The sequence below is a fragment of the Balaenoptera physalus genome, assembly GCF_965194825.1.
Source record: "Balaenoptera physalus genome assembly, chromosome: 17".
Lineage (NCBI taxonomy): Eukaryota > Metazoa > Chordata > Mammalia > Artiodactyla > Balaenopteridae > Balaenoptera > Balaenoptera physalus.
Genome location: NC_138895.1, coordinates 30,204,933 through 30,229,860, shown reverse-complemented (window position 1 = coordinate 30,229,860; position 24,928 = coordinate 30,204,933). Strand labels below are relative to the sequence as shown.

General features: G+C 35.0%; 1 protein-coding gene across 1 annotated transcript in view; it reads left to right on the top strand.

The window, feature by feature from the left end:
* CNGB3 (cyclic nucleotide gated channel subunit beta 3) overlaps positions 1-24,928 on the top strand; it is a 161,999-nt gene that overhangs the window by 92,525 nt on the left and 44,546 nt on the right. The window contains 7 exon segments of the mRNA XM_082434062.1: positions 1,995-2,045; positions 4,774-4,860; positions 7,853-7,867; positions 7,871-7,917; positions 8,651-8,773; positions 17,116-17,257; positions 21,507-21,666. Of these exon segments, the coding sequence (XP_082290188.1) occupies positions 1,995-2,045; positions 4,774-4,860; positions 7,853-7,867; positions 7,871-7,917; positions 8,651-8,773; positions 17,116-17,257; positions 21,507-21,666 (625 nt within the window).

Below are 24,928 nucleotides of genomic sequence, written 5' to 3'. Positions count from 1 at the left end.
CCAAAATATGGGGTGGTGAGGCAGGAATTGGGAACTTGGCTAACAAATCTTAAACACTGTTCAACAGCAATTTAAAATGTCTGAACATGGACAGCCTGGATAATAATTATTAGAAGATGCTGCTTCCATGTGTCCAAGTTATAATACTTTGGTCAAATAATTAATAGTACACAGACAATTTCCTCCTACCTATAAGTGAAATAGAAAAATATAATCCCAATATTAACATTAATTCTGAATGTTAACAAATGCCTTCCTATTCCTCTATCTCTTATCACACATTTACTGAGCACCTGTTGTGTGTTAGACATTGTGTTAGGAACTGAGAAACACAGGATAAATATATTGTCCCTACCCTTTTAAGTAGCTCAGAGTATGAAGGATGGACAGACAAAAGAAAAACGGTGGAGTTTTGTGATGTGAGTCATGACAGAGGTGAGCCCTTGGTGCTTTTTGATGCAGAGAAAACCATATAAAGGAGGCAACACCTGGTCCAAATTTTGATGGATTAATTGAAATTATCTGCACACCTTCGTCCCCATTAAAAAAGGGAAAAATATGTCCTAAGTTCTGGGAACAGCATAGGTGAAGGCATCAAGGTAAGAAACTCTGCTATGCACTGCTAAACAGAATGAGTATGAGATGCTTCAGGAGGTGAGTGAGACAGAGAAAGCAGAGCTTTGTATATCATGAAAGGGAGCTTGGATTTTTTTTCTTTAAGTCATGTGAAGTCATAGGATTTGACATAAATAGAATTGTTAATGATCTGATCTAGAGAGATCATCTCACTGACATTGTAGAACTGATCAAGGAAAGCAAGAATAAAGGCAAGGAAACCAAAGCCAAAAGGAGAAAATAGGCATGAGAAAATTTTAGAAAGGAGAATCCGTAGAACATGGTTGCTGGTTGGATGAGGGCTAAAGGAGAGTGAGTGGTGTAGGATCACTGACTAGTGTAGATGAGGATTCTCATAGGATACTCAATAAGAGGAGGAGCATGGCTGGCTTTAGGGGAAATGGAGAATGATGATGAATTCAGGTTTGTTGTAGGTTAAATTTGAGATGAGCAGAACTGCTAAGTGAGGAAGACAATAAGCAGCTGTTGGACAGGTCAACAGCTCCAGATACTAATATTAAGTGGAGGTAGAGGTTTGGTAGCATCCACATACATGGTGATCTTTGAAACAATGAAAGTGGATGAAATTTCCCAGGAAGTAAATATGAAGAGAAAAGAGAAGAGGGCTGAATCCTGGTAAATATTTATTTTAAATGGCTAGCCATAGGATGCAAGAAGGACCCTGAAAACTGGAACTGAAGAAGTAAAGTAAACCAAGAATGGCATTACAGATTCTTTGGAAAGAGAAAGTTCCAAAAAAGTCAAATGCTTCAAAAGTTTTACTCATCTCTTCAGGCCTTTACCTATTCATCCACTCAAATATTTATTGGGCTTTTAATATATTATAGTCACTAGTTATATACAGTTGCTAAACAAAATCAACCGTGTCCTGAGATAGATTACCATTTCATGGAGTAGACTGATCTTAAATAAATGGGCCAAGACATATATGTGTGATTTCAAAACGTGGTGAGTGCCATAAAAGAATGTTAGTGTATAAAGGATTCCCTGGGTATGATCATTAGGAGGTTATTGGTGGCTTTCACAATGGTAGTCTTAATGGAATAAGAGAAGTGAGCAAAAGTCAAATCACCACCAAAATTGCCATGAGTTGAAGAATAAATATGGAGGAAGGATGTGGAGCAAAGCAAGGTAAATAACTCTCTTAAGAAGCGTTAGTGTGACAATTAGAGCAATACAAAAAAGAAAACAAAGCCAAAGAAGGTTTTTTGATTTATGATATGGGAAGATAGAGCATATTTATAGGCTGATGTTAGAAGGAACTAATAGAAAGAAGTAGCTATAAATTTTTTAAAGTGAGAAAATGTTTAATGAAATTGGCTAAAATTAATATGAATTATAAATATAACATATTTCAGGTGGATTCAAATGAACTAAAGAGACACTACAGGAGTTCTACAAAATTTCAGGTAGGTGACTTACAATTCCAAAGTTGTTCAACTAATCCATTCCCATTTTGACTTTAAGTTCCATCTATAAATTTCTACCAAAAAAAAATCTGCTTCCTTTAAAAATTGTAGCCTTTGTAACAAAGTTTATACAGATGAAGTTTTATTAGGTAGAGTTTTTGCTTCTCAATAATTATACAGTATACTTCCTAGTATGTGCAAATGTGTAATTCAATATATGGGTCTTTACTAGGCAGAACAAAATCCTAGCGCCCACATTTAAATTCCAATTTAAATGTCAACAAAGGAGTATGGGGTATACTTTGTCTTGTCCATACATAATTCTAGCCTCCAATTCATGTAGCATGATGATGTAAAAGTCTACAAAATTGTTTCTACTCCTATTTCTTTCTTGTTCATATAAGCAAAATATATGCTACGGTATAGCACAGGAAACTCTGCTCAATATTCTGTAATAACTTAAATGGGAAAAGAATTTGAAAAAGAATAGATACATGTATATGTATAACTGAATCACTTTGCTATACACCTGAAACTAACACAACATTTTTAATCAACTATACTCCAATATGAAATTTTTTAATTTTTTTAATAAAAATATTTTAAAAATAAAACCACTGGAAATTGTTAGAATAGCATAGAGCAAAAAAAAAAAAAAAAAGAAGCAATTATTTAGATAACATGGCATCTTCCTTTTCTCAAATAACAGTATAATATTATTTTTTCACCCATGTGTAGTTTTTTCACCCATAATTATTTACAAAGTACTTTATTATCTTTTATTGTTCCTCCTAACGCCGAGAAATAGGCAGAGATTTGAGGATGTTCCAAGGTTACCCAATCTGTATGAGTGAACTCCAACCTCCCATTTCAAGGAAAACACTTTAGTGGCCTCAAATATTGTTAAAAATACAAATCTGGGTTTAGGTGCCAAATTGTCCCTACTGGCGATCTATAGTGATTAAAATTTCTTTCAATTCGATTTTATCTCCAACTAATTTTCTCTGTAAAAAACTGCCACATACTTAGACATATTCATAAAAGATCTAAACTACTTTGATGAACCCTACAAAGAGGAAGAATAGTTTTGTAAGTGCCACAGACCTTATTCCAAACACTTAATCACTTTCTTTAATTTGAATAAGGGCAACTTAACTCATATATTTAGTTTGGGTTTATAAATGTAAATTTTACATGTATTTAATTGCAGTCACGTCTTTTGAATTTCCTTAGCACATCCTGTACGTCTTATGGCATTGTGTTATAGCTATTTCTGTGCTTGGTTATTCCACCATTAGATTGTTAACTTCTTGTGAACAGAAACAATATCTTACTTCTATTTCAACCCCAACATGTTTTGCAAAGTTCCTTATACAGAGTACAGTGTTGGTCAGTACTTAATTCAATTTTCTACAATTCACTGAGAAATAAATCATCTCTATCTATACAAATCCACATTGATGTATTAATATCAAACATGATTAATAACTGCATAGAAAAGTCAAGTGAGTATTTGAGCAATTGGGTCCTGAAATAGCACTAGACAAATCAACAGTTCTGTGCTCCTGCTTCCTTATTTATAAGACATTATTTTAGTAACTGCTCTGTGTACCTCTCAACTTGTTATAAGGCTCAATATCTGTAGGGTAAAATCAATGAGATTTGATGATATTATGCAATTTTTAAGCCAATTATTTTAGTAAGTAATTTGTTTATAGTAGCCAACGTGTGTTCATTCAAACTGAAAGTCCCATTCCTTTTCAATAGCACTAGGTTTTGAAATTGTAGTACACAATTAATTACCTCAATTTTCCATTTCATACGTATGGCCTTACACAAAACTCTTAACTGCTCTTAATTGTCTTAAATAAATTAAATGTTTTTTTAATGTACCCTATTTTTCAAGATGATGTAAAAAATAATGAAAATGAATAATTATGTTATATAAAAGAATTTTTTATTGTTATCATTGCAATCAGGAAAGTATGCAAATGTTATGCTGTCATTTCACAATTACCAGAGTAATCAAAGGCCAGAATAATCTAAATACATCACAAATGTAAAATATATTATCTTTAGCTATAATAGTATTTTCAATACCTTCTCCCATCAGAACTGATAATTGTAAATGGGACTGATTTCTTTCCTCTCCTCTCTGTTAGCCTGTACAGTCTCTGATAGATAAGTTCACAGCAGTTTATTGTTAGCAATATGATACAAAGTAGACAGCAGTAGAAAGAACTGAAGAGTCTGGATGAACCACCAACAATATAATTAGCCCTGAACACTGGAGAATTGCCTGAAACATAAAAATATATCACTACAATGAATGCCCAATTTTTTCACATAAAATCAAGAATGGGCTTGAGTTTCAGTCCAAAAGCCCCAAGTTTAAAACACTATTAAAATGTATTTTATCAGTAGCAACCATGCCATCTCTTAAATATATGTGACAGCTCAACAAAATCCCAGAAAATGCAGTGTCTAAGGCAAGATCAGATGCATGAAGCTGGAAATGAAATTCATTGGAAGTAGGCTATGAAATAGTGTTTTCAGGGTGCTAATACACCTTTCAGTGACACCATGCATATGAAACTGAAGACAATTTTGTATTAAACAACAAATAATTCATGGTGACTGGTCAGCCTTTACATACATTGGTATAAATCAATTCGTGTCCTTAAAAGCATGTAAACACAACATAATTGTGAATGTGTTCTTCCAACAGTTGGATGTGGCATCAATAATGCCATTTGATGTTTTCTACCTCTTCTTTGGGTTTAATCCAATATTTAGGACAAATAGGATGTTAAAGGTAAGATAACTATACTTAACTGTCTTATTATAATAATGGAAATCTTAAAGTACTTTAAAATACCCTAAAAGTATCATATTCTTAATTTTTCCCAAACTATCCTCCATTTTTATGCCCTCATTAATGCTAAGAATTTTAAAAGCTGAATGAATGAAAAACATCCCTATTTCTAGTGATGGAAGTTGCTTTTTGTTGTTTTGAGTCTATATCTCATAACATCTATTTTTATAACTTAAAATAGGAATGCCTTTGTATTTTGAAATACAGCTATAATTACAAATGAATATTTTATAATTTTATTCTTTTCCACTTGTCACTATTTATTACATAGTCACTGAACGCCTGCAATACTGGCTGTAAAATGAGAGTATTAGTTTAGATGACCTCTAACTTATCTCACTCATCAAAAATTCTATAATTATAGAAAAATACAAGCACAGTTTTGCATAACAAAATTATTTATATACTTAGATACAACTCAAATGTCCATCAAGAGGGAAATAGTTAAATACGTTGCAGTATATCTATAGAGTACTTTGTAGTGCAAAAATAAAGAGGAAGTTTTCTATGAAAGACCTCCAAGACAAACTGCTTAGTTAAAAAAAAAAAAAAAAAGCTAGTTACAGAACAGTTTATAGAACAATACTAACTTTTGTAACAGAAAGGGGAAAATATTCTATTTTTCTATATTACATAAACAGTGGAAGACTACCCAAAAAAATCTAATAAAAATGGTCAACTGAGGTAAGGATGAGAAGCTGGAGGGAAAAGCAGGATGGGTAGGGGCAGGAATAGGAGACAAGACTATGAAGGTATATATTTCCTATTGTTTTTGAACTATGTGAATGTATTACCTATTCAAAAAGATTCTAAGACATAAATATTTTATAACCCATAGCTTTATCCGATACCTAAGAGGAATCTGAGGAGAGTCAAGATGTGAAATTTCATATAAATTTTTAATAATAGCAATGATAGCTTGTATTTCCAAAGACAGCCTTCTTAAAAGGAACACCAAAGATTTTACCAGTTTTAGGTGGTTATCGCTTTGACACCTTGAGAAGACAAGATGACATAACCTGGAGGCTCGGGTGGATACTGACACAGCTGCAGCTGATATTTATTGAATACATACTTGTAGCTACATACTTTGTTAAACTTCATATTCATTATCTCATTTATTCCTCCAAACAACCTCATTTTAGAGATAAGGGAAATGAGAATTAGCAGGGTAAAAAAAATCTGTCCAGACACACTCTGGTGAGTGGCAGTATCTGGATTCTATCACATATTTTTCTGACTCCAAATTCCTTACTATAATCAGATGGGCAAATAAACTTCAGGCTGAAGGAGCTTTCCTTCCACGTCCATGATTTTTCCAAGTCAAGAGGGACCTTACTCTATATTCTCGTCCATCCAAGACAACTCTAGAGACTTCTGTTTTGACCACAGAATGTAGGTCTAGATTGAGCAGAACTTAACGTTCCCAGCAGCTTGGTGGCCTGGCCGTCTGTCATCAAATTTCTAGTGTAGGATAGACGTTTATGGAGGCCACTGCTCAGAGGCAAACAACTCTGAGACAGACTCAGGTCCCTATGGATTTGAGTGTTTGTCTGGCATTATAATAAAAATTATAAAATGCTAACTCTTCACACCCCATCTCTGTGTCCCTTCAGTGTCCAAAAACCTACTCACTATATTAGGTAGTATTTTTTATAATATAGGAGATCCTGAAAGCCAACATAGCCCCACAGTCCAGTCATCTTCACATAAGTGTGCCATTTTAATGTGCAGTTCTCTAGGGAAAATATCATTTACCTATCTCCAAATTATATATGAGAAAACAAATTAAGAATATAAATTTTCTCTACAGTGAACACTTAAGCTAAATTTTAAAATGTGCCTTTGTGCAAACTTCTGTTAAGAGCACAATAAACAAGTTACCACAAATTGAAATTATCTTAATCTGAATGCTTAATGGATGTTTCCTACTCAGGAATTCTGGAAAAACAAATCATTTGTGTATATTTCTAGTTAAATAGTCATTGTTATTATAGCTGTTTTCTAATTCCAAATGTTCTATTACAGTCTTATCTACATTGGATGAAATTTTGAACTAAATAATCTTTTAACTACATAATCTCTAATAGCCCTTCCTATCTGTAAGATCCTATGAGTCTAAGTACATTCTCTATTGTCCCCAATTTACAGATGAGGAAACCAAAGTACAGAAATATTAAGTGACTTTTCCAAGGTCGCACAGTTAATAAGTGGCAGAGAGGAGATTGGTGTTTGGCTCTGGATTTCATGCTCTTGCTCTTGCATTTTACAGCCTATAGATTAAAAAGAGAAAGTAGGGGGTAAGAGTGCATGTAGGGAGTATCTGTTGCTATAGAAGTGGGTGTAAGCAGAAGAAAACCTTGAGGCAAATAGCAACTGTTTGGATTAGATGCATATAAACTCTCTATGTCTTTGAACAATGTCAAGAATAGATAACAAATGCTAATATTAACTGGACTTTAAATTTTGTTGAAATAAATACACATTTAATGCAACTTGCTTAAAAACAATGCTAGTGTTGAGCAACAGGATTTAACATCTATTTATGATTTCAATGTATTTTTTACTATTTTACTTATGTTTTGGGGGGAGGTATGATTTTTAATTATTGTAAAATAAAGTTCTACTACATGCTTTAAAAAAGAAAAAAAGGAAAGAAATGTTTTTAAGTTTGATTTTCAACAAGCATTACAAACAAGATTATAACTAGAGGGTAGACATAAAATAAAGCAAGAAGCTCTGGAAGTTTGGCGCCTTGTTAAAATGCACTACCCGGAGGAAAATACCACTGACAGACCTTAGTTTTTTTAAGACATGAATAGAATTATTTTCAGTAACAAATAAAGTCTATTTTATATTGTTTTATTTAAATATAATAGATGTATTTAAGACTAATGCACTTTTGGATTTCTTTTGCTTGTTTTCTACATAGTACACATCATTTTTTTAGTTTAATCATCACCTAGAGTCTATAATGAACAAGGCATATATCTACAGGTAAAGTATAACTCAGTGTACTTCAGGGCTGGGAGAGAGAGCAATGGTGAAATATTTTAGACAGGACTTGGGAAGAATATGGCCTCCCTGCAAAAGAGAAGGGAATAATCTCAGATTTGGGGCTATGCAAAATATTGGGTTGTGTTCTAAAGTAGATTTGAACATTTTGAAGTGAGATAAAAGTATGAAAGTTATATTAGATTTCAGAAGAATACAACACTGAAAAAGAGGACGTATTACCTGCTTCAGTCAGAACAAGGACAGAGAAATGTGCTCTTTCACAAGTTTTTACATCTCTCTCATGACAATTCATTCTAATATGAATTTTCATTCATTTGCTGTTCTGAACTTAACTTGCCCAGAGACCTCTAGTCAGTTAATCATAGCATAAAATCCCATGAGCTTTTCAGAGATATCCAGTGAAATCAGCATGGTGTATTTTATGGGACTCAAAGTGGAGAGGTGACCCTGGAGGCATATCTTTCAGGGAGTTGACTCATACCATCTGTGAAAAGAGAGGATTTCTTTTTTTCTACCCTGTCAGTCCCAGTCAAGACACTGCAGTCAGAAAACATGTGAAGGCACCATCATTTTATATTGTACTAATGAGAGTTAACAGTTCACAAATTTAAAACAAGGAGATTCAGCAGAGACTTTAAGGAAAAGAAAATGTTAAAATAGGCTGTATTCCAGGAACAACATGAGTCTTACTTTGCATTTATTCTCCTGTCAGAGCCATTCGAACAACTGGATACTTGCTCTTTACTCTGCACATTAATGCCTGTATGTATTATTGGGCTTCAGACTATGAAGGAATTGGAACTACCAGATGGGTGTATGATGGTGAAGGAAACAAGTAAGTTTTAATTTTGAAGGAAACGTTTATTGATTCTTCTTAATTTTGTGTTTCAGTGTGAGCTTTCTTAAGCTAGTGTTTTTTGAAACTGTAAATCACAATCCATTAATGGGCAATAAAAACTCTTTATTAGTAGGTCAGTGTGTTTTTAAGTGAAAGAGGATAGAATAGAGGAGGACAGAATAGAAAATATCCAAGTCTGTCATACCTAGTAGGGTGCGTGGGTGTGTGTGCGTGTGTGTGTCCTGGATTAACCTGTAAAATGCATTTCTTACTCAGGATCATGAACAAAAATGTTTGAAAGCCTCTGATTTAGACAGCTGAGTGGTAAGGTAACTTTTAATAACTCCTATGCTGATTGTTAGTAATGAACAATGTTAATTATTTAGAGGGCAGATGCAGTGGCTAATTAGTTTACCACTGAAGAGTTTTATGGGTTTATGAGTCAGCTATAACCACTAACTCAATTAAACACTTACAGAGTAACAAGGATCATATACTAAACTTGACAATTAGATATGCAAGTACCCTGAGAATAAGAGATTGTCTGAAAATTTTAGTACAGTAGAATCAGGGCTCAATAACGGCAACTTAGTTATTTAATAGTGAAATTTCCTTTTGGTAGATAAAAAGGCCTGGCATAAGGTAGATTCCACTAACTTTCTGCTCCATTGAAATGACATTGAGCCTATTATAAAGCAATGTCCTTACTGGAAAATAACAGGTCCCAGCATGACTTTGAAGGGCAACTCACAGCAGCCTTGGGGAGAAAAACAATTATAGGATAGAGCAAAAAGAGTAAAAATAGCTCACAAAATTACACCCTAGCTAGAGTGAGCAGGATCTGAATGAGGGATTATAACATTTTTTGAACTTTTAACCAGAACTAATTTTAGAATTTTAAAGTCAGAAGGCCCACTGATCAGGGAAATACACACACACACACACACACACACACACACACACACACACAACAAGAAGAAAGTGTATAACCAAATCTATAAGTAATTCCCTTTAGAATGTGAATTAAATATGTATTTAGTTTAATATAAGTAGCTACAAAGAAAACTAAGATACCAACTATATTAAATATTGCCTAGAAGTATGTAATTCAACATCATTAGACCCATAAGTCTGATAAGTGTTTTTATCAAATTAGCAAAATAATATACAGTTGCCATCCAGAAAAAGTGGAGCTATTTCTCTTTTCATACTTGGATGCCTTTCTGCAGCATTTCTAGAGAATATATCTTGTTCCCAGTGCCTAGAACATTGTTAAGTATATAACATACACTCAGTATATGTTAGGTATTTAAAGAAGGCAAGAAGGAAGTTTCTTTACTTTCTCTTCCTACTTGCCTTCTTTAAATACCTAACATATAGTGAGTGTATGAGAGAGAGTAAAGAAAAAAGGAAGGAATGACCAAATCTGTATTATAACAAGAAGAGAGAAACCTCAGCTTCAACCCATAAGAAACTGAAGCTACATTGTTCTAATACTTTAGACGTCTAATTCCAGCTATAGTGCAGGCCAGATATTCAAAGCCCTCTCACTAAAATACAAGAAGATAAACCACTTGAAATTTTTGTTGTATTAGTTATTGTAGTTACTTGTTATAAGATACATTTCTATATAAATTATAATTACAACAGTTTTCAATGATTGCTAAACTCTCTAGAAAGTAAAAGCAATCTCCAAAGTCTAAGAAACAAATGTGTGTACTGAAGCTGGAGTAGAGTAGTAAGATAATCACTAAGGAACAGAAATAGAGAAGATAACTTCTGAATCAGTAGAATAAAAAGAAGATAAGATTGTAGAAACAACTTAAACTATATCAGTAAGCAGAATAAGTTAATATGAATTAAATTCACCACCTAAAAGAGACTGTCAAATAATATTAGTCAAAATAGACTTTAAAACAAAAATTATTTTAGGGAAAAATAAGGTTATCATATAATGGTAAAAGTTTCAATTCACTATCAATATTTACCAGTTCTAAATGCACATGCACCTAATGCAAAGTACTTATGATGAATCAAAGAAATTCATAAAGCAAAAATTATTAGAAGGAAGAGAAATTTGCAAATACACCATCAAAGTGTGAGACATCAACACACAACTATTGACTGATCAAGCAACCAAAGACAATCAGTAAAGATATAAAAGATTTGAGAACCCATTAAAAAACTTGATTTAACAAATACAAATGGAACTTTGTACCCAAGAATTAGAAACCACTCATTAATTTTAAAAATTTTTTTGTTGAGTTATTGTTGCTGTACAATATTATATGTTACAGCTGTACAATATAATGAGTCACAATTTTTAAAGGTTATCCTCCATTTATAGTTATTGTAAAATATTGGCTATATTCCCCGTGTTGTACGATATATCCTTGTAGCTTATTTTACACATAATAGTTTGTACCTCTCAATTCCCTATCCCTATAACGCCCCTCCCTCCTCCCCTCTCCCCACTGGTAACTACTAGTTTGTTCTCTATATCTGTGAGTCTGCTTCTTTTTTGTTGTATTCACTAGTTTGTTGTATTTTTTAGATTCCACATATCATACAGTATTTGTCTTTCTCTGTCTGACTTATTTCACTTAGCATAATGCCCTCCAAGTCCATCCATGTTGTTGCAAATGGCAAGATTTCATTCTTTATCATGGCTGAGTAGTATTCCAGTGTGTGTGTATGTGTGTGTGTGTTTGTGTGTGTGTGTATCACGTCTTCTGTTTCCATTCGTCTGTTAATGGACACTTAGGCTGCTTTCATAGCTTGGCAATTGTAAACAACATTACTATGAACATTGGGGTGCATGTATCTTTTTGAATTAATGTTTTTGTTTTTGTTTTTGATATATGCCCAGGAGTGGAACTGCTGAGTCATATGGTAGTGCTATTTTTAACTTTTTGAGAAACCTCCGTACTGTTTTCCACAATGGCTGTACCAATTTACTTTACCATCAACAGTGTACAAGGGTTCCCTTTTCTCCACATCCTCGCCAACATTTGTTATTTGTGTTCTTTTTGATGATAGCCATTCTGACAGGCGTGAGGTGATATCTCATTGTGGTTTTGATTTACATTTCCCTGGTGATTAGCAATGTTGAGCATCTTTTCATGTATCTATAAGCCATCTGCATTTCCTCCTTGGAAAAAGAAACCACTCATTCTTCTTAATTACTCATGGAAAGATTACAAAAAGTGGTCATTTTCTAGGCCAAAAAGCAAGTCTCAATACATTTCACAGCACTGGTATGATACAGCCCATTCTCTGCTTCTTTAGACAGGAGGGTTCTCACCCAAAACCAAAGCTCCAATAATCCTGTTACCAGCTGTCAGGGACACATCCTTACAAATAAAATGTCTTTAAAAGCAGCATTTATATGTATTTTAAGATAATTTGCAAATGGCAGTTATTAACATACTTACATTTTCCCACAGTTTTTAAGCATCACCTGCCCCTTCTATTATTCCATATTACCCTTTGACCACGTAAGCTTAAAGCATTTTTTTAGTTAACCCTCGTGATGGTTTCTGATGACCTATAAATTGAAGGTTGCTTATGAAATCACTGGACTTGTAAACTTTCTCCTAGTTAGAATTATGCAGCAACTGTGGGGCATAAGTGGAGCATTGTGAGCAATTAAAATGAGTCATTTATTACTATTTTATTAATCCTCATCAGAATAATAATGTCTGTTCATTTCAATAGAAGACAAGAAGTCATTTTCATTTATACTAAGTAGATGGCATCTTTCATTTGACTGTGAAATTTGACAAAGTAGGAAAGGGCTTACTTAGCTCAAAAGGAAAACATAAGTAGTTAAGGTTATTTGGTACCCAGAAATGTTCCCAATGTCCCTTAATCCATATATACCCCAATTTATTTATTTTCTGACATAAATTTCCCAGCGTGCACAAACCTCTTAGCAAATACCTAGCCTCAATCCCTAACACATAGACTGTCAAAAGAAAGAGTAAAAATAGCAAGCAAGTTTGTCGTGGGAATCATGACTTTAGATGGGATGGAGAAAGAGTCAGAATGTCCATATCTTAGTGTTAGGGAAATTTAAGATAACTTACTCCCTTCATTTGACACAGGAGGAAGATGAGACCAGGGTAGATGAAGGTATTAACTCAGGGTCCCCTAGGTACTTCAGTTCAGACACTGACAAAAAAAAAAAAGAATGGTCTTTACACTAGACACTAAGACAAATGTAACAAAACCTCTCCAGAACAGCAGAATTCAGTAGACCAGAAGGGAGATGAAAGACAGCTGGCAGCATGTCTGGAAGGGGATTGCATAGATGTGCTCACAGATACAGCCTTCCTATGTTCTTAAGTCTAAGTATGCATAACCTTTCACTTATTCTTTCAGGTCATTTAACAAATATATTAAGCTCCTATTGTGTAATACCTGTCTTTGAGGAGTTTATCTCCTAATGAGACCGTTCTTCTCCATATTTGGTGCCTTCAGTGATAAATTTACAGAAACCTAGAACTAAGATGGATTGGGGTAGTTTAAAAGTCCATTCATAAAGTATCAAATTGGGTACTTTTAAAAGTTGCATGTCCCACTACACATCCACCACAATGGCTAAAATTAGAAACACTGACAGTACCAAGTCTTGGGGTAAGAATATGGAGGAACTGGAACTCATACATTGTTGGAGGGATAAAATCTGACAGTTTCTTTTACAACTGAATATAACACCTACCTTAAAAACAAAAATTGCAAGCCTAAATATTTACCCAAGAGAACTGAAAATATATGTCTAAAAAAAATTATATAAGTATATTCATAGAATGTCTATTCACAAGAACCAAAAACTTGAAACAACCTAGGTGTTCATTGAAGGAAGATGGATAAACATACTGTGCCATAGTCATGCAAGGGGTAGTGCTTAGCAATAAAAAGGAATAAAGTACTGATACACACAAAAACACAGCTAAATCTCAAAAACATTATTCTGAGTGAAAGACATCTTACACAACAGTGTATATACTGTGTAATTTCATTGTGTGAAATTCTAAAGCAGGCAAAACTCATCTGAGACAGAAAAAAATTAGAACAGTAGTTGCCTGTGCGGGCAGGGATTGACTGGGAAAAGAGAGCTTTTTGGAGTGATGGAAACGTTCTCTGTCTTGATGGGTTTCTGGGTTACACAGGTGTATGGGTTTGTCAAAATTCATCAAATAGTATCAGATAGTATACTTAAGATTTGTGCTTTCAATGTATGTTCAAGATTTTAAAATAACTCTTTACCAATACTTAACTCTAGTATATATATATATTTTTCTGAAGTATATTCTGAGTTTTATATATATATATATACTCTGAAGTACTGTATTTAGGAGGAAGTGTCTACTGTCTGCAAATTACTTTGAAATGCATCCAAAAAATAAGATGGATTGATGGATGGAAAAAGGAGGAATACTTGACAAAGAAGGTTGAGTAAAATGTTCATAATAGAATCTAGGTCGTGGATATACGGGTGCTCACTGTGAAATTCTTTCAGTTTTTCTGTTTGTTTGAAATATTTCAAAACAGAATGTTGGGGGAAAAGTTTAATGCTGCATTTGTTTCACAGAGGAAGAATTTCTATTTTCACACTAAATTTTTTTTATGGTTTTATGTCAAGTTCTGCCTTAGTGCTTTAACTTGGGGCTGTATATATAGAGCCTGTAAGATAGCTCAGGTATTAAATCGGCCAGATAGAATCTGCTTGAAAAGATCTATCTGCCCAGGGTGTAAATATTAGAGGTGGATACACTTGACTAATTAAGCTAATCCTAGAAAATCGATAAGATGCCATCTAATTAAATTACAAATCTTACCTTTGGTTGTGCATGTCTGGCTGTAAGACATGACTGAGAAAAGAATCCCAAAATAAACCTCAAAGCATCCGGGCAGAAAACTTCCAATTAACATAGCAGACTGTTTCAGTATGAAAAAATAGTTTGAGGCTAACCCTTCAGATTTGGAAAATCAATGCCTAAGTTTTACATTTAATTGTTATTTTCTAACATCCATAAATAAGAAAATGAGAGAAAGTAATTCATGTGTTTGTTCCTCTTAACACTGGAGGGACTTTGCAGGGGATAGTAATCCCAACACTTGAAATAGAGTTGCCATGTAGGGAGAGAATCTGGTCCCTGTCTCACTCTTGGGCTGTACTGGGGTCAATAAATTTCCTTAATTCAAAGAGACCCACAGGTCCAGGACCTGTGATAACACTAAATCAGGAAATTATAAATTGGAATTGAAAAGTTAAAATGCAATCCATAAAGTTAATTCCATACTTCTTCAAGGTGGTTCTCTTTGACATCAAGTTCACTATAATATTTGTAAGTCCAAGGAAGCCTGCTAGAAAAAATATTGCAGAGTAGTAATATTTTTATTCTCTTGACACAGAGGTTTCAAACCTTACCAAAGAGTTAATTCTTTGTCTGTTCCTATATCTACCAGGTAAAACAAACAGACAAAAAACTCATGTCCTTCAAAAAGGTATTAAGTATCAAAAAAAGTGATTTCTTTCTAGATCTGTTTTTATTTGAATACTGACTTTAACTGCAGTTTGATTCTTTCTTTGTAAACCTCAACTTCTTAGTATTTGAAGATCTGAAAATTGTAATCTATTTTCACAAGAAAAAGACCATCCTTGTTCAAAGACAAATGTACCATTACTTAAATTGCAAATGTTTATGTCTCACACGCAGACAAGAAATAAAAGCCTGACTAGGGCAGGATTCTGTAAAAAGTGTTGCTTTTCTGTGTTTACTCTGGAAACTAGAATAGCTAGCTGGAACCCACTAAATCCAAATGTCTCTCTGTAACAACATCTGAAGATGTTCTCTATATATGGGACATTTTTCTTCAAGGATTCAGTGGAAATGTCTGATCCAGACCATGTTAACAGAGCTGTATGGAATATACCCAGTAGTATACCTAATTGTGTACCAAAATTACAATATATATATATACAATGGGGTTGTAATACTAACTTCTATTCCCACCTCACTCTGGATACATGAAACCCTTGACCAAATATAGCTAAGTGAATCTTATATGTTCTGTCCTAATCTTTATCATATTCTTTTCTGTTGCCCTGGTTCCTGATGTTCTTCCCATCTGGGCTATTATGATCTGTCTCTCCATTTGCAACTGCACGAGTTAGGTACAGAATCTTTACCAAGTATATTTCTGAGCATAATTGGTTTTCTTCAATACTAAATTTCTAGATAAATTACCTATTACAACCAAGAGTAATTCCCCTTTTAAGATATAACTAAGTTCTCCTCTGTCTCTGCCATGGTTTATATATTCAATAACATAATAAGATATGAGTAGAAAATAGAGAAGTATGTACCTACTTGCTCTACTTCCCATCAGTAAAAAATAACTGGTTCTAAACTATAAAGGGCTCTCCCATCTCCATAAATACACTTGATGTCTATGATATTCCACACTAATCACTAGTGGGGTAGTTTAAAGGTAGCCTCACATTCTTTACTGCTCCTCTTATTGAGAGGTATATTCAAATATCCCTTCCCTTGAATCTGGGCTGGTCTTAGTGACTTGCTTGGCAAATATACATGGCAAGAGATTAAGACATTGCAGGGCTTCTGAGTTATAAGAAGCCTTATAGCTACTGCCTGGGCTGCTATCACTCTGGGGGAAACCAGCCACCAGACAAAAAGTACATCTACCCTAAGACTTCCATGCTGTAAGGAAGCCCAAGCTAGTCATATGGAGAGACCGAATGAAAATATCCAGCCAGCCCCAGCTGTTCCAACCATTCCAGCCCAAGACCAGACTGTGAGAGAAGATACCCTGGGCATTCCAAACAGATACAACATGGAGAACAGAGGAACCCAGTCAACAGTTAGAACCAAGTCCTCCGAACTTTGGCCTCAATCAAGTCCTCTAACTATTCAAGTCACCTGAGGGTCCACTCATCATAGAGCATGGATGAGCCATCTCTGGGGGGCTTCTTACAAAATACCTGACCCACAATATGATAAGCCTAGTAAAATAGTTGTTGTTTTATACCACTAAACTTTAGGATGATTTGCTTTGCAGCGAGAAATAAGTGGAACAGCTAGTAAATACCCCCCTTGGGTTTGTTTAGTCATTTCACGATGTTTATCAAGAAGTTTACATTAAAAAGGAAGTTTACATTAGTATACATGGTATTTGCTAATGCTGCCTACAGAAAGAAAATCTTGATTAGCAGGAAATGCGTTAAAATCTTGTAGTAATCTATAATTCCAAGCATAGTGGCATTTTACTGTTATAGTAAAGAACAAAATGTATATCTTCTCTTTTCACAGGTATCTGAGATGTTATTATTGGGCAGTTCGAACTTTAATTACCATTGGGGTCCTTCCAGAACCACAAACTTCATTTGAAATTGTTTTTCAACTGTTGAATTTTTTTTCTGGAGTTTTTGTGTTCTCCAGCTTAATTGGTCAGGTAAACTGAGATGTGAATCCCTAGTTACACAATGCTGTCATTTTTGAAAGTCTAACAAGTCTTTATAAACTTTACAGAGAAAAAATCAAAATCTATCTGGTGTTTTTTTACTAATTTCCATCTATTTTGATGAATTGAATGGGGATGTAAATGGATCAACATTGCCTTTCAATTTTTAAACCATCAAATTTTTCAGAAGACTTGTACACAATGAGTGTTGGGTTAGACTCTCAGAGAGTCACATTTCTAAGTTAACTTCTTACTTGGTGTTTCCTGAAAACTTTAGAAGCTCTCTTTTTTTACTTAAACTTCAAATATTGTCATAAAATCCCTGGCTTAAAATCAACTTAAAAAGTCATTTAAACCAGAGGCTACCAAATGCCGTCTAAATTAATTTAATTAAAAAATCATTGGTTCATAAATGTTTATTATGGTATCTCCTTGTCTTATTCTCAAGGAATCACAGTCTAGTAAGAAAGTAAAACAAATACCCAAATAACTCTATTGCAAGGTATTTGCCATTTGCAAGGGATAGAGCCCAACACCTTTGTAAATTCCCAGATTCACAAGAAATAAAAAGCTCACAGCATAGCATCTTTAGAAGTTATACTTCCTTGTAAGGCACCTTACATATTATATGTCTGAGAGCAAAAGCCATGTTGAGATTTGTGTACGGGGTAAATAGTTAGACGAAATCACAAAATGATTATTACCACTAGATAAATTATTGGTTCCCACTCACCACACTGACAGTGGTATGAATAAAACTCATGCTTTAACAAAATTTAGCAATGAAAACTATTCATTATAACATTTGAAGTTGATCACAAATAGAACTCAAATCCTACATCCATGAATGTCAAGGGGCTGCTATCCTTGGTAAGTTCCAGAAGAGAGTTTGAAAGCTCTGTATTAGGTCAGAAAAGGGGAGCTTCCCAGGAGGTTTCATAGAGGAGAATGTATTTTAAAAACCAGATAGGATTCAGTAGTTATAGACAGATAGTTCAATCAATCAGAAACAGTGTGTGAAAGATAATGATAAAGCACAAGATATGTTTGAGAAAATAGAAAAAGTACCAGAACGACGGGAGTGAAGGACACCTATAAATAAGGTTAGAGATGTATGTAAGGACAAGATATTTTAAGGGCTCTGAATGTTAAATTAAAGATGTTGAACTTTATCCTAAGGGCAGTGGGAAATCAGCCAGGGAAGGATTTTTAACAAATAAGAGATTTAAGGAAGATTAATCAAATATAATATAAATTGGAAGGGTCATACAGTTTTAAAATATAGGTTTTATTATCATTTATGGATGGTGAGGCCAACAGATCAGGAGACCATTTACATTGAAAAGATGATCTGTTATACAAACAGATCCAAGAAGAGGGGGTCACACCTTGCCAATAGGGCTACATAAGGAGGCACAAGGAAAGGAACTGATCAAGCAGGGTAAAGGGGTTTAAGATTGGCCAGTTCGGATAATTTCAGCAGGCTCTGGGGGTGTAGGGACTGTCTCTAGTTGCCTGGTACCTGGCCCTGGAGTAATTGGGGCGGGTGGATAGTAGCCTAGAAGATGAGAGCTCAATAAAGAAGGTTGTTGGGAGTATGGGCTCAGGTTTGGCTATTTTGCATATGAAAGGCACACTCCCAGTAGTCTGCTATCTTTAGGAATCAGCTAACTCTGGGAGGGATAGTCCCAGAAATCAAAGAATCAAAATACAGAAAATAAAAAACATGGTTAATACAGGTGCTCAGGGATATGGCAACTTCAGCCTGAACATGGTAATCGAGTAGAGAGAGAGAGACTGTAAAGGAAACTCTATTTAGAAAATGTTTAGGTTTGGAAAATGAACACCAAGCAGTTAAAAACTATAAGCACAAATTATAATCTTAATGCCTGGGGAGATTACATTAACAGTGATTGAAAATAGGAAGCTGGGGGGGACTTCCCTGGTGGTGCAGTGGATAAGACTCCATGCTCCCAATGCAGGGGGCCTGGGTTCGATTCCCCCCACATGCATGCCACAACTAAGGAGCCTGCCTGCCTGCCTGCTGCAACTAAGACCCGGTGCAACCAAATGAATGAATGAATGAATGAATAAATAAATAAATAAATAAATATTAAAAAGAAAATAGGAAGCTTGTTTATAGAGAAATACAATTAATTTGAATATAAATGGCAAAAATAATATTATTTAATAAATTTTTATAAAATATATGTGAGGTAGCCAGATCCCCTTCAATGTTTTCTCAGTTTTGAAGTTGAGTCAACCCCAGTTTAAAGAGATTAAGAGGCAACCCTAATTCATATATGTAATTCATGGTCATATGATAAGGTCATATCATATTGATAAAAATAGTAAAATCTAACATGTATTTAGCACTTACTATGTCCAAGGAAATTTTTACAAGATTAAAAACTATGTCCAGCTCCAGTTAAAATTCCATTCAAAGTGGTCTTTGGACTAACAGTAGAAGCATCACCTGGGAAATTCAAAATTCAGTCCTCATCCCTTACCTACTGAGTCAGAATTTGCATTTTAATAGGATCTTCAGGTGATTCATATGCACATGAAAGTTTGAAAGGGCTGCTTTATACACCACACTGCACCTGCCTTTACAGTGACTTTGAGGATCCAAGGAACAAGAAGAAATATCAAGCCGCTAAAAATGTAGGACTAGAGCCAAAAAGGAAGATTGAGGCAGGAGATAGAGATTTGTGCCTTAACTCTCACAGTGATTAAAAGATGCTGAGAAGGCGAACAGTTAGAAATGAAAGTAAGAAAGCCCTGGACAAAACCTCCACTTGTTCAAAATTCCCGCATATAACCACCCCAAGAACTACACCCTGGATGTGATCATCTCATTTTAACTGCAATATTCTATTCTCACATACAACTCATAGAGACTGACATTTTCTTCCTCTAATCTGGAACACACATCATAGAATATATGTCTTCTTCACCTGCACCATCAAAATTCAGCATTGCACATAAAACATTCAGATTACTCTCACTACAAATTCTCCGCCCCCAACACTGATCAATAATGCTTTGAATTGTCCTTGGATCCCAATTTAAAACTCTATTAAATCTCCCAACCCAATCTCTGATATCCCAATTCTCAAGGCCTTAGGTGACTGGGTAATGTTCATCATCTGTCAGAAATGGCTTGGAAAAAGGAGATCTAGGAACTGAGGTGGTTGAAGAATAGCCCTCGAGGAGTAGGTTAGAAACTAAAAAAGTATCCAATTTGACTCTCTGCATAGCTCCTCGAGCAGACACTTTCGACAAGTATAAGAACCTATTAACTCTGAAATGGAAACTGAGGAAGGCATCACAATAAAATAGCCATTTGATCTAGATCTCAAAGAATGAGTAGTTTTTCCATAAGCAGAAAAGGCTAAGCTACTAGAATGAATGAGCAAAAGTGAGGCCCAGGTTTTCCTCAGTATTATAAACCCACAGTCAAAGCAAATTTACAACCACTTGCTTCCCTCTATGTGAGAGGAAGAGTCAAGCTATATATCTTTTCTGTGCTGAGACCTTAAAGATCAGCTTTTAACCTAAAGTGGGTTTTCATGGCTGAGTTATAAACATCCGAGAACTAAAACCTGACAGTTCCTTAAGTATTGTCACAGCAGTAGATGATGCTTCAGTAATTTCAGCACATTTCAACTTCTGCTGAATACTATGCCTTAAGCATAATGAGATTTGATCTTATCTGTCTAAACAACACAAAGGGAAGTATAGAGGTTGCAATTTCGTGATGAATTGAGTCTATATAGCCAGCCACACTGCAAAATCTATGAAGGATGCTTTCTAAGCGAGACTCACCAAAATGGACTAGCCGTTCTGCCAGGTAATTGCTCAACTTTCTTTGCACATTTCTTGCATAAGCACAGCTATATAATTTTTAAAATATCAACTAACATCTTTGCAGTAATATACAAGTTTGCAAAGAAGATTTGGTGCAGTCACATGCATTATGTGACTGAATCCTCACAAAAACCTCACATGGTAGGTAAAACAGGTTCTATTGTCCTTGTTGGGTCAGAAAGAGGATATGATTTGCCCAATATCTTATAGGTAAATGGCTGAAAGTAGGACCCAATATCAGTGTGTTAAAAATCAAGTAGTCAGGGATAAGAATAGAATGTATCATGTGAGAACTCTTAATTCAACTGGGCTTATAGTAACTCTGCTAATTCCTCTGCTGGGTGTGGAGTGACCATGTTTGTGGTTTTAGATGCAAGATGTAATTGGGGCAGCTACAGCCAATCAGAACAACTTCCGCATCTGCATGGATCATACCGTTGCCTACATGAACACTTACTCCATTCTTAAGATTGTGCAGAATCGGGTCAGGACTTGGTATGAATATGCATGGGAGTCTCGAAGAATGCTAGGTAAGCACGGAAAATTACTGACTAAAACCCTGTAAAACATGTCCTATAATGAAAATCCTATAAGGTAGCAGTGGCAACTAATTGGGTTTGAAAAAGATTGGGAAACAACCAAATAATCTTTAAAGCATTAATTTAATATCACGGGCTTTTTTTCCTTAAATATTCAGACATAACTTAGGGGTTATGCAAATCCTTCAAGAGCAAAGGCTAAATTTTATTCAGTGCTCACCAGATGCTAGATATTATGCACATTAGCTCATATAGTCTTCATCAAAAAAAAAAAAATGGGGAAAATTTGGTGTCATCAACCCCCTCTTAGGAGACAAGGAAATGGAAGCTCCTAACTGAAAAAATTGGCCAAGGACACAGAGGCCTTAGGCAAATGGCCTAAATGGAACTGAGACATGCACCTGTTCTCCTCTAAACCCTTGCTCCCTCTGCGATATCATCCTCTTCCCAGAGCACAGTGAGTGCTCAGAACAGCAATCTTTCAAGACACTTTCAACATGCTACAGGTCTCCTCTAAGAGACCCTTAATCATTCGTGGTGTCTACTATTAGGACTATAACACTGGAGTTAAAAATAATGTTTACTAAAGATGTAAAGTGAGGTAAAGATAATGTGCTAGCTGACAATAATCAGATTCAACTTTTAGTTTGCTCCTCACCATATAAAAATAGGAATTAGTGCTACTGAGAAGCCAATAAAGCTACTGCCCTCGGAATGCAAATCACAATGCGAATCCCAAATTGGAAGAATCAATATTGTGAAAATGACTATACTATCCAAAGCAATCTACAGATTCAATGCAATCCCTATCAAATTACCACTGGCATTTTTTACAGAACTAGAACAAAAAATTTCACAATTTGTATGAAAACACAAAGGACTCCGAATGCCAAAGCAATTTTGAGAAAGAAAAAGTGAGCTGGAGGAATCAGACTCCCTGACTTCAGACTATACTACAAAGCTACAGTAATCATGACAATATGGTACTGGCACAAAAACAGAAATATAGATCAATGGAACAGGATACAAAGCCCAGAGATAAACCCACGCACCTATGGTCAACTAATCTATGACAAAGGAAGCAAGGATATACGATGGAGAAAAGACAGTCTCTTCAATAAGTGGTGCTGGGAAAACTGGACAGCTACATGTAAAAGAATGAAATTAGAACACTCCCTAACACCATACACAAAAATAAACTCAAAATGGATTAGAGACCTAAATGTAAGACAGGACACTATAAAACTCTTAGAGGAAAACATAGGAAGAACACTTTTTGACATAAATCACAGCAAGATGTTTTTTGATCCACCTCCTAGAGTAATGGAAATAAAAACAAAAATAAACAAATGGGACCTAATGAAACTTCAAAGCTTCTGCACAGCAAAGGAAACTACAAACAAGACAAAAAGACAACCCTCAGAATGAGAGAAAATATTTGCAAATGAATCAACAAAGGATTAATCTCCAAAATATATAAACAGCTCATGCAGCTCAATATTAAAGAAACAAACAACCCAATCCAAAAATGGGCAGAAGACCTAAATAGACATTTCTCCAAAGAAGACATACAGATGGCCAAGAAGCACATGAAAAGCTGCTCAACATCACTAATTATTAGAGAAATGAAAATCAAAACTACAATGAGGTATCACCAGTTAGAATGGGCATCATCAGAAAATCTACAAACAACAAATGCTGGAGAGGGTGTGGAGAAAAGGGAACCCTCTTGCACTGTTGGTGGGAATGTAAATTGATACAGCCACTATGGAGAACAACATGGAGGTTCCTTAAAAAACTAAAAATAGAATTACCATATGATCCAGCAATCCCACTACTGGGCATATACCCAGAGAAAACCGTAATTCAAAAAGACAAATGCACCCCAATGTTCATTGCAGCACTATTTACAATAGCCAGGTCATGGAAGCAACCTAAATGCCCATCGACAGATGAATGGATAAAGAAGTTGTGGTACGTATATACAATGGAATATTACTCAGCCATAAAAAGGAACGAAATTGAGTCATTTGTTGAGACGTGGATGGATCTAGAGACTCATACAGAGTGAAATAAGTCAGAAAGAGAAAAACAAATATCGTATATTAATGCATGTATGTGGAACCTAGAAAAATGGTACAGATGAACCAGTTTGCAGGGCAGAAACTGAGACACAGCTGTAGAGAACAAACGTATGGACACCAAGGGGGGAAAGTAGCAGGGCGCTGGTGGTGGTGGTGTGATGAATTGGGAGATTGGGATTGACATATATACACTAATATGTATAAAATGGATAACTAATAAGAACCTGCTGTATAAAAAAATAAATAAAATAAAATTTAGAAAAAAAACAAAACAAACAAAAAAACACAAAGTTTCTTAGAAGCAGATAAGAATCACTGGTTGTTGATGGTAGGACCTTATCTTCTCCTTTCTGCCAGTCTTAAGAGGTTCCAACCACAGGTTTAGAACCTCTTCCTGAATCTAAATAACAAAAACAACAAACTTTTTTCTTAAACACACACAGTTATTCCTGCGGGCATCTCAAGCAGAGAGGAAGAGGAGGAAGAGGGGCAGTAACAGGCTCTTTCCCTCTCTCCCTGTGGACACTGCTCCAACTCCTTCATTTAGGAAGGAACTAGAGACAAACAGCCCTTGGAAACAAGGAGCTGTGTTTTTATAGAAAAGATTTTCATATTTAGAATCAATGTTGGAATCAAAATAAGGATATAGTATAGAAATTTTTTTCTTTTCTAAATGGATGCAAGAAAACATCACAAGTAATCAGCTCTCAGAAACCCATAATATACTGTAGACTAAAAATGGGCAGTTTTATTCATGGACCATTTTATCAGCCTGAAGGCCCATCATTTAATTCACATGTAGAAAAATCTTTAATGTATTCACATACTACATTGAGTTAATAAGTAAGTAAATAACAATAATTTGAATTTACTCACTTAACAGATTTCTTCTTTAGATTCCATTCCCAGCTCAGCCACCCACCACTTATGCACAGATGAGTAAGTCACTTACAGCCTCTCTGAGTTTCAGTTCCCCTTTTGTTTCTTCTTTCCGGAAAGTAGAAATAAGAATACTTATCTTTAGGGTTGTCATGAGGGTCCAATAAGATCATGACAGAACTCTGTAAGCTACACGGTATTCATTATTCTTTGCCATCCTTAGGATGTTAGGGCTGTCTGCAGAATCAGAAGATAGGAACTAGATCCTTTTCCCATCCCAGTTTGTTTGC